Below are 11617 nucleotides of genomic sequence, written 5' to 3' on the forward strand. Positions count from 1 at the left end.
AGCCATTCAGCAATGAATTTAACTAGCATTAGCAGGGACCGTCCTACACGAGCAATTCGATCTTTACCAATCCAAAATTGTCTCAAACTAGACCACTTGAACCAACCAGCGCTTGCAGCAGCCTTTCTACACAGCCAGCATTTGCAGCCTTGCCCAATCAACTAGCCCGAAGTGCCTCTCAACCAATAACTAGCATTCTGCGGGATATAGCACAGTGGCCATAACAGATGTCATAGATCTGTGAAAGAAATACTCACAGGCATATACATGAACACACTAATAATACCTACACACCATGAGACTCACACACTCATAACACACATACACCACCCACACACACAAACATGAAGCGAGAAGATAACAATGCATTTACCGACCTCATAAGCACCAACCTTCACTTGTACTTACTGTCATCCATTCAGCAGTCCACACCATAATCCATCTATAGAATTTTCCGTTCCTACCCTATCCAACGAGCTCTATCGGTAACCTCCCACCTCAAGAGGTCAAGAACAAACTCATAGTTTCTCAAAAGTTTTTTTTGAAAATGAGTTGATTTCTTTCTAACCAAACAAACTTTCATGCCGACAACTAAATTGCAAAATTTCTTGATATGACATGCAGTATCCCACTGCAAATGGCAGTGAGATACTGCATGTCATATCAAGAAATTTTGCAATTTAGTTATTTTAACAATATATCAGTGCATCTTCATCAACCGATGTCACACACACGCCCACATAGGAAAGTAAACCGTTTAGATTTGTCAGGTGCGTGGTCAACAGCAGATTTGAATCTTGTTTACATCTTTTGATTTATCATTTTGATGTCAAAGTTGACTTGGGTGTTTTATATCATTTTAATCCCCTTTACCTTCATGAATTATGAATTGTGAGCCCTTGAATTTCACCATCTAAAAAATCAGATCTTGTAATATATTAGACATGAGAAAACCTTTTAACGTAGTAAACAAACTAAACACATCAGTATGATTAGATACAACATTTGGTGGCAGCATTACAAAAAGGCATGCTATAGGGCCCAACTCAACATTTGTGTTTGTGCATCTGCGCACATGCGCGTCCATGACTTAACATCTATTGGGGTTTCTCTGTTGGCTCCTGGTATGGATGGAATTGGTGGAAAATTGTTGACATCATCGTCTCAGTTAGAAAATTCCACAAATTAAGGAACCAGGTGGAAGAGAAATATCATCCACACAAAAGGAAGAAGCAGGACAAATACTGGATCGTCTACCTCGATTCAGATTTTGCTCACCACTGCGAAATATATTCGCAGTACATTTTTTTTAGGGAAATATTCGCAGTACTAATGGCATCTAACAATTTTTGTTTTTGAATTGCAATGGCATCTAACATTTACCACCCAGTAACTCATCACATTTATGGGTTCCACAGACCAGGGGGACCAGACGGCTGATCGATTCTTGACAGCTACGGCATGATCACGACCCTCTAACGTCTGCACTGTAATAACATCATATGAATTCTGTCTGATACGCAAGAACATGCTAGTTGGAAAGGAACTCTATGACTATTACACCAATATAGGCCAGAAAAAGTGACTGAAAATTAATGTCCATGTATGCACTAGATTGTTTTACTTATGTATCATTCAAGTAAAACGAAGAAAACAAAGTTACCAACCTCTAAAACTCCAGTGGCATGATTATCATGAGGCCTCTAGCTTTCGGAGTTTGCGTCTTAATAAAGAAGATACCGATAGCCAGATTTATTAAACATTCGATCATCCATAATCAATGGTAGCAGCAGTTTAGAGCATAACTAAAAAGCAATCTTTTTTCTTTTTTAATTTTACAGAACCTAAAGGCACGGTTAAGATGGCTGCCCTCTCCCCATTTTTCCTGCATCTGTCAAATTAACAGTCAATCTCAGAAGGCAACAAGCACAATACAATGTTCAATTATTGCAAAAAGAAAGAAGCCCCCAACTAAAGAACAAAAGGATGTAGCGGGTGAAACCTCTTGATCTGTGATTGCTGTCTCGTGGACAGACTGAAAACACGTGTCATATAGTGATATGAATACGTCCAATCTTTTGAAAAAAGCAAGATTAGTTTAGAGGGGAGGAAAACAACAGGAGGGGGTAGTGGGAAAACTGCAAGTGGAAGTGGGTTGAGAGAGAGAGAGAGCCAGACCGGGTCAGAGGGACAGTGATGGGTCCCAAAGAGAGCGCGGGGGACGCGGGGGTCTTTGGTGTGTAGCGGGTCTTCATGTCGCGCCGTCGCCGTATTACTAGTCCCCACAATCCCACAATCCCAACCTCCCTCATTAATCTCTTCTCTGTCTCACCAGTAGTCTCGCCCCCCCCCCAGATCTCTCTCTTTACACGTGACCAATTCTACTGAACTCACCGAAATTGCTTTTATATTTTTTCTTTTGAATATTTTCCTTGATAAAAAGTAAAAGTAGAACAGTATCACTATTCTTATTTATTCATTGAAAAAAACAGTATCCTTATTCCCATCTATTCTTTTCCCCCACGGTTGGATTCCTTTGATCTCCTTTTACTATTCGTTATTTTTTAACATATATATTTTTTCCTATCCTTTACCATGTATGAGATTAGAACCCTAGACAAACTTTTGTCTTTCACCTCTTCTCTCATCTATTATTATTGGTCATTCTTGGGTATTGATTAACTAATTGCTAGAACTAGGCCCCATGGAGTGGGGGTGAGGATGATTAGGTGTTGGGTCCTATTGAGCTCGGGGTGATCTGATCAGAGCGGATGCGGAGTCGTACCATGGTGATTACAGTTTTTTTTTCTGGTGCGTTTGTTTGAAGACTGCTGTTGTTACCCACGTTCTGTTTGTTGTGTACTTTGGTGCAATCGGACAAGATTGATGAACTGAAGGGATTGGCAATTTGATTGACTCAGCCTGCTGCGTTCTGCTAACTGTCAAGACTCAATCATGTATGAAACTCCCTAGTTTTGAAGACACAGTGATACGCACTAAAAAAAATATAAGCTAAAGGTTGATGTGGTTTGTTGGAGAGAGAGAGTCTCCAAGAGGCCTACAGCTCCACCGCCACTGGCTTAGGGTTCTTCAAATTTCATTGTATATACAGTTGCACATAGATCTCCGGTCTGGATGACAGCTAAAAGAAATTTATTGGATTTGACATGCCAAAAAGAAAGGTCTACACCCTAGAGCACCCATCTAGTCCATCTTTCTAGGCCTCATCCCATTGCCTCCCATATTCCCCATCCCATCTTCAAAATTAATTAAATAAAAACCAAGGTGTGAGAAATTAGTAGAGGAGAAAAGTGAATACTAATAGCCACTAAGAAAGATCTGGATGGTTGAAGGATAAAGACTTCAAAAGGCTTTGAATTTTGGTTCTAATTTTTGAGGAAGATGGATCATCATTTCCAAGTTAACAGCATCTTTTCCAACGCTGCAAATTCATTGTTTGGAGGCAGAAATAGCATCGGATGCCAACAAGGCTCGTCAGATGTTGTGGGCACAAGTACCATGATGGCCTTCATAAAACAAGAGCAGCAGCACCAGCAGCAAGCAGGCATCCACGCTTCTGCTGTTCCCTCCTCTCATTCCCTCATCACTACCTGCAATAACTACTATCCTGGGATCCAGCAAGGGGTGGGAAGAGGGCAGGAGGGAGGTGAAGAATCTCTGAATCCTCATCAGGGAATAGGCAACTCTGAAGAGACAGAAGCTATCAAGGCCAAAATCGTCGCACATCCTCAATACTCTAGCTTATTAGAAGCCTACATGGACTGCCAAAAGGTTTGGTCCTTCTATTGTTTAAATCGTTTGTGTTTCTTTTGGTAGTTTTGCCATTATTCATTATGTTTTGAGCGTGCAGATTGGAGCTCCACCAGAAGTTTTAGATAAATTGAGTGACATAAGAAGAGAATTGGAACAAAGGCACCGAGCATCAACTAGTGGAAGTGTCTCTGGGAGTGACCCAGAACTTGATCAATTCATGGTATTTTTCTTCCCCTCCTTTTCTAATGTTTTCCTTTTAGAAACTGAAGATCCATATATTTTAATGGGGTGTTTCTATCTTCTTTTGCTTTTTCCCTATGGCTATGAAATATAGGATGCCTACCATGATATGCTTGTGAAATACCGGGAGGAGCTGAGCAGGCCTCTACAAGAAGCTATGCAGTTTATGAGGAGGATAGAGTCGCAGCTCAACTCCTTGAGCGATGGATCAGCACGCGTTTTCTCTTTAGGTAATGACAAGATCTCTCTTCTCCCTTGCTTAATTACTTAGACTAAAATAAATAAGATGATAAAATAAGTAACGCCTCTTAGCGTCCACACAAACGGAGCCTAATTACTTTTTTAAACTTGCAAGAATAATGTAGACATCTGCAACACAAATCCTTCACTATCCCCGATGTTAGGGCTCGAATAAATTTAATATAAAGAAAAAAAGACTTGGGTCTCACCTACCTGTTCAAGATAATTATCTATTTTATTTCATTTCAAACCTCTTCCCCGAGAAAATGTAATATTTCTTATGCTGTAAACCATCATATAATGCGTGGTTTCTTCTTGTTTCGGATTACCTTGCCTCGAATTACGCCTTCTGTCCTTTTTTCTTGTGTCTTTTTCATTCTTCTCTTTCTTCTATTGCGGCATGGATATGGAAAAGAAAACACGTGAGAAAGAAAACGGGTTTTTCTCCGTCAATCACAGAAGAAAGAGAAAAAACTGAAGTCTGATAACCTGCTAGTAATGAGTTCATAGCTCAAAACTTGGTGGCTTTGGGTCTGATAGGCTTTAGGGTTTTTTAAACTTTTCAAGATGGTCATGGTGGGAGAGAGAGAAAGAGACAGGAGAGAGAGATGGCTGTAGCTTGGTATTATATATATAATCGACAGCATCGGATGCGGTTAGAGTCATTCGTACTGTGGCTGTGAGTACCACAGCGTCATGGTCTGTTGGAAACACGATGGTGGTCTAAGGGGTTTAGAGGAACATTTGGCGAGTAGACAGAATAAGGCACGCCCATCGGTCTGCTACGGAGTTTTTTTGAAGGTAGTCTGATGTAGAGCTCTCTCTCTCTCTCTCATTTGTTGGTAAATCTTAATTTATGGGGATTAAAGTACGATCTACGTATGCTTCGTTGCTTTCTTCCAGGCCGTATTTCTTGTAAACGGTGAAACGGGATTTTGGTGATTGAGCCCCCTAGTTTTATATAGATATAAATTTAACGATACTCAATAAGCCACCACAAGAACATACATCATGTCTTGGATTCACTTTATTTTTATAGATTTTCTTGTGTTAAGTTTTGAAACGACATGCACGTGCCGCACACAGACATGCAGAGAGAGAGAGAGAGAGAGAGAGAGAGAGAGAGTGTGGCGGATCTGCTTTTAGCTCGCATTTACAGCAAGTGGCTTATTCGACGTCATTTAGTTGCTGGAAATTCACGTAGCCTATCCCGTAATGTTTGTTTTGGTAATTTGGGAAAGTTATATTGGATGCTTGAATTGCCGATACAGAAAGTAGAAACTTATATTAAAAGGTTGTCGTACTTGGACTTTTAACGGAGCAGTTTGTCCTCCTGATTTGGTTGCTGTGAATCAACTGCCAGTCATGTAGTGAACGGATGGGGATTTTGCGGTTTTGTAGGAGAATGTTAACATGTGGAAGTAGAGCTAGCACCTTGCTGAATCATGAAAATCGTCGTAGAGCAAAATAAAATATTCTAGCTGGGTTTTCTTTTTTAGAATTTTGATTTTCTATGCTAGATATTGTTTTGCAAATATTGAGCATCCCATATGGGGAAAGGTCTATTTGTTGCTCATCTTGATTCATTACTTTTTATTAGAGGAAGAAATAAGAATATCTTAAATTGGGCTTTTGGATAGATTTTGGCCTTTTGAAGTTGGTACAAGGATAAATTCTCAAAACCAAGAGTACAAAGGTCTATGTTGTTTCGTGAGACATCTATATCAGCAAATGGTTCTAATCTTGTTTGTGATTTGAGTGCCATATTTCGACGAGTCTTCTTGTGCCATTGAAGTTTCTTACGCTTTCGTTACATGGGTCTCTTGAATCTTCAATAGCCTTCTGTCACTTGGTATTGATTCTCATGCCCCCAGAAAAATAAATGGTTTCCGGAGAAGATAGGGATAGGCTGGATGAAGTTTGCCCTTTATCGGATGACCTCTACTACAATGAATATCTGCAAACCAACCTTTAACTAAGATGTATCTGATTTCATGTCTAAATACCTTGAAAGGTGAAGCTGTCGATTCTGTGGAAATCGTCTCATTTTGTTTTGTCTCATCAGTTCTATATTCTACCATGAGCTTCCAAGTATGGTCCAAATTGTACCACTCTTCTTGCGTTGGTGACACAATGTATGATTTCTTGTTGTAAAGCCTTTCAACGGTAGCTTTTGATTTGCATAGATAAAGGCATTGCTGTATCCAAACATTATTCGATATTAACCATAAGGTGTAGTTGTTTTTGGATGCAAGCTTACTAACATCCGTAGTCTTAATCCTAAGTAATTATGGTCCATGATTTCTCTTTGAGTAGATCCTTTTAGCAACTAGCTTTGCTTTGTATTCATTGAATACTGTCAACTTATTTATGCTGATTAATAGTTGTATCTTTTCAATTTCTTCACTAGATTGTGTATCAAGATCACAATCTTATTTATTTTTTCCTTGAATCAGTCAATCCCTCTATTCCACATTTGGGTGTGGTAAATCCCAAGAATTGGAAGAGAAGTCTCAGGTTCTTATGCCTAGTTCTCCTCTTGTTGCATTAGTTGATATTTTTATATCCTGGATGGAAAAAGTTAATGCTCAGACTTTTACCTATGTAACTTTTGCACATTGATTCATGATTGGTCTACAATTCCTTATGCTTGAATTTTCAATATGAAATCTAGTGATTATAATATATTACAAATTTGTGGCAATTCTATTGCATCTGCTACGATATACTAACAACAGAAGCCACAATTTGTATGCATGCACTGATTGTCATCATGCTCTGTATTGTGTCATATATTTGTTTTTTGTTCATGTCACCATGGAATCTAATCAGAAATATGTATATGGTTGGCACAAAGGACGTAAGTTCCCATTTTCCATGTTGGCCATAGGTCTCTGACTGAAATTCTCCAATAGACTTTGGATGGCTCTTGTATATGCTTATCCATTTGATCATTCAAAGGTTTGCTGCAGATAGCTCTACGGATGGTGAATCTGAGGAAGGCACCAATCTCCAGAACATTCTGTTATTAGGATTTAGATACTCTCTCAAGCTGGTGGCTTTGCATGTAATTATGGTTATATGATAATGTCCAGTCATTTTGGCACAAACACTTGGGCTGTTAATATCAGAACTAGGGGTGGGCAACGGGCTGGGGGCCCGGCCCGGCCTGGCCCAGCCCCTCCACAGTCAGGGCTTGGGCCTAAAAAATAGCCCCAAGCTCCCGAAATGGCCCGTGTGTGTGTGTATATATATATATATATAATATTATATATAATATTCATTTTATATATAATATAATAACTCCAGCCTGACCCGAAGCAGGATGTGGCCCTTTCCATTAGTGGGCAGGCCCGTTGCCCACTCCTAATCAGAACTGAATGATCCCTATCACTCTATGACGATGGGTTTTTTCATAACAGCTGTGTAGAAAATGAGGATCTTATGATTTGAGCAATAGGATTTATTTGCCTATTCATCAATGTGTTTTAATTTTTAAACATAATGGAAAAAGTATAATTTTGAAAATTCTGTTATATACTTCTTGAGGAAATATTCAATTCCTTTCGGAAATAACTATATGAGGAAAATATATAAATTGAAACATTCTAACACGTGGATGGAATTGGTTTGAAATAATTAAAATACCACTATTTCCTGTTTTTTCTTCCAGGAAACTGGTAATACTCAAAGGAGGCGTCAAGATATTTGATAATTATGGTACAGAATACACAAATTTTTCATCTTAAACCATACTTGTGTCCATACTCCATACGTTGCTTTAATTTTTGTAATGTTTACCAGACTTGTTCTTAAACCTGCCCATATGTTGGAGGTTCTTGATGCTAATGTATTCTATAGTATTTGAAAGTGCCCTATTTTTGCTGACTATTCACTTTGGATTCTTCATGAAATGCAGAGGGAAATCGATTTCTTGCTGAGCTAATGCATTGAATTTTATTCTTGTACCAAGAACCTTTGTGCATCATATTCTCCCTCCTATGTATTGCGCAGGAATGTTGTGAATTATTGCTTGTTCTCTTCAGAATAATATTGAGAGGTTCCACTTCTGTCATGCTATAAAACGGTTTTCTTATATGGGCAATTTTGTTTTTGTTTGATGGTTTACTCGTACATGTTGATTGATGTCCTTGTAACTGTCATTTTCAAACTAATAGATGTTATTAGGATGTAGATGCTTTCCTAATATTTGATGATTTTCAATATGGGTTACTTTAGAATAAATGTTAGCTTCTTGAAATGCTTCTTTTGGTTTTCTTAAATTTTGCCAGAAGATAATGCCATTTTTCGTGCATCCCACATTTGGGGTTTTCATGTGCTTCGGACTGGACTTATGGAGTTAGATAAGATGTGTGCTGAATGAGTTAAGGTGCACGTACATGAGGCAGGGCCAAGCCAGAAAAATTGTACTGATCCCTGAGACTGTTCTCAATACCTGATGGAGTTCCCATGCCTATGCAATCATGTGGAGGGCAGATCGGATGCAGTCACATTGCACAGCAAAAGTGTGCTGTTGCACCTGGCTGCCCTCCATCTGTGGGTACAGCCTATCAGCTGGGGGGCCCAACGGTGAGATGGAGGGCAGTCAGGTGCAGCGGCACACTTTTGATGTGCAATGTGGTTGCTCCGCACACCCAATGTTTTGGCATTTGGCAGAAACACTTGTCCAAGACTGACTGCTTGACCTATTGGTTGGTTACCTGGTGCCACGATCATCCCCATCTGTAGGACAATATTTTGGATTGGATTAAGCAAAATGTGGAATAAATAACTACTCTTACATTCTCTAGTACTATGATTTCTGTATCTTGGACGATTATACTGAGTCATGAAATTGAATTTTCTCAGATGACAAAGTTGAGGGAACCGGATCATCATCAGAAGATCAGGGTGGTAGTGGAGGAGAAACAGAACTTCCTGAGATCGATCCTCGAGCTGAAGAAAACGAACTGAAGCACCGCCTCCTAAAAAAGTATAGTGGTTATTTAGGAAGCCTCAAGCAAGAACTTTCCAAGAAGAGGAAGAAAGGGAAACTGCCCAAAGAAGCCAGACAGAAACTCTTGAATTGGTGGGAATTGCACTATAAATGGCCGTATCCATCGGTAAGGCTGTCAATGTTCCTATTGCATGCAATACTTGCGCACACACACACTGAGTTCCAACTTGTCAAGAAAGAGATGTTTGATATAGTCTTGTCAAATGAGTTATTGGCATGTTATGATATCTGACAGGAGGCAGAAAAGGTGGCCTTAGCTGAGTCAACAGGGCTTGACCAGAAACAGATCAATAATTGGTTCATAAACCAACGGAAACGTCATTGGAAGCCTTCAGATGACATGCAGTTTGTGATGATGGAGGGTCATCATCCACATAATACTCCTTTCTATATCGACAATCGCCATATGGGTGACACTCCATTTCGATTTGGTCCTTGAGACTCGAGTATGCAATGCTTTTGCCAACTCTTCCGTGTTCCAATAATGTAATCCTGCAGCAAATATTGAATCATTTCTTGAAGTATGGGCATGTAAGTTATTGGGGACGTCTAGTCTGATTGTATTTATGTCATTTCTTATACAGCAACTTGTCTCCTTCAGTATGCTCAAATAAGTTTACGCTACATGAGTTACACGGCTTGCTTTGTGGGATAAGCTCAACATGGTGGTATATTGGCCCAACTATTTGTGAGCCCATTCAATTCTGTGTGCCATGTATTGTAACTATTTTCATCGCGAATTGATGCTTTAGAATGTTAACCTTTTCTGTCAAGAGTGCTCGATGTTGCCTTGTCATTTGTTCTTGCAAAGTAGCGCTTCAAGGTTAAGATTTCTAGTCGTTCTTTGTTCATACAAGGCTGCAATCTTTTGACTTAGGATGGTGCTTTTCCCTTTTTAAAATTTCCTTTCTCATTCATACTTAGTTTGGCTGTTTTCTATACTTTTTTCAGAAATTGGTAGGCGACTTGACGATTTGCTGCGTCTTGTCTACCTATTATTAAGTGTAACTGAAGTTGGTGGGGCTGCTAGTGACTTGGATATTATTAGTTTTCTACACAGATGGTGATGTTGGTCTTGCTTTTTCTGGGCAGCATTCCTTATTTCATCATAACGTGGGTGTCCTGGTCAAATAAGTTCGTTTGAGCGTTGGCTGGTTAGGATCCCATTAAGAAACCTTATTTCATCACCACAGCTTGTCATGATAAACACTTGTGAACTCCTGAACGTGACCAAAACACCTGCAACTCATGTCCTATGTGGAATTCAGACTTGGTCTCTGGCAGTGCCCCTAGATTCTGCACAAGTCTCCTGATAGCTTGCTTACTCAACATATCATTACTCGAAATAAGGCCATTTTTTGGTAGTACCCATCAGTAGGAGCATGACTAGGTGCTTGGTAAGTTGGTTTAAATGATGTGCCCAGTTTGAAAGCCAAGTACCTACAATTATAAGCTTGAATTTACTTTGAAAAGGTCTGAGATCATCTTAATTTGTGTGAACTTCAGATGCATTCATGTAGAATGAGTCAGCGACAATACAGTTCATGGAATCTTCACCTTTTTTTACTTTTTTTGAAAGGCAAGCTGGGGTTAGGCAGATCCCTACCAGTTTATTGAATATATGAGAAAATAAGTAAGCACTGTACAACTCAAAAAATGGGGTGCCAGTCAGAGGGGCGATCCTTCCAACAACGAATCACCCCCCGCTATAGCCGTTTTGGCTAGCAATCTGGCCAAAAAATTGACATGATTTGGAACGCTATACACCTTGATACAAAAAGCGTATGTTGTCTACCTAGACAAGGTCCTGCATAATTCAAAAGGTTATGATACTTCTTGTGCTCATGTATTCAACTCATGATATTCTATATGTGCATGCTTTTGGAGTCCTGGTAAATGATTTTACCTCTACTCTTCGTAAGACACTGGTGCACTTCTTAATTTTTCATTGTCGCCTGCAAATCACAATGCTTTCTTCTTACCGAAAAAAAAATAGAAAAAAGAAAGCCGCAATGTCCAATTAACCCGATTAACTTGATGGGAATGTGAGTCTTTCAAATGGACTGCCATGCTGATTTTTGCCCTCTTGCTGTGGCTCGAACGTGGTCGAGTTTATTGGTCCCCTCGTTGCACACGCCTTTTGTATGTAGAACATGGTCTCTCTTAAAGTATATATAATTTATCATTGCCATGTACTGTGGGATTTTGTTAAATGAGCTTGATCAACTTTGGCTACTCATTAGAGGTCGGACGGTGCTCTTTTGTCTTGTAAACTTTCTAGTCACAGTAATATAGGCTCATAGGCTCTATATACATGTACATACTAGCCTTTGCACTTCTAGGATT

At 39.5% G+C, this 11617-nt stretch overlaps 1 protein-coding gene across 1 annotated transcript; it reads left to right on the top strand.

Moving 5' to 3' along the window:
• The first annotated feature begins 3522 nt into the window (after positions 1–3522).
• On the top strand, positions 3523–9710 carry LOC149834814 (homeotic protein knotted-1-like). Its single transcript, XM_090009458.1, has 5 exons — positions 3523–3792; positions 3872–3994; positions 4109–4244; positions 9124–9377; positions 9507–9710. The coding sequence occupies exons 1-5, from the start codon at positions 3523–3525 to the stop codon at positions 9708–9710; spliced, it is 987 nt and encodes a 328-aa protein (XP_089865584.1).
• The last annotated feature ends 1907 nt before the right edge of the window (positions 9711–11617 follow it).

The sequence above is a fragment of the Nuphar pumila genome, chromosome 6 (assembly GCF_984573655.1).
Source record: "Nuphar pumila chromosome 6, dmNupPumi1.hap1.1, whole genome shotgun sequence".
Lineage (NCBI taxonomy): Eukaryota > Viridiplantae > Streptophyta > Magnoliopsida > Nymphaeales > Nymphaeaceae > Nuphar > Nuphar pumila.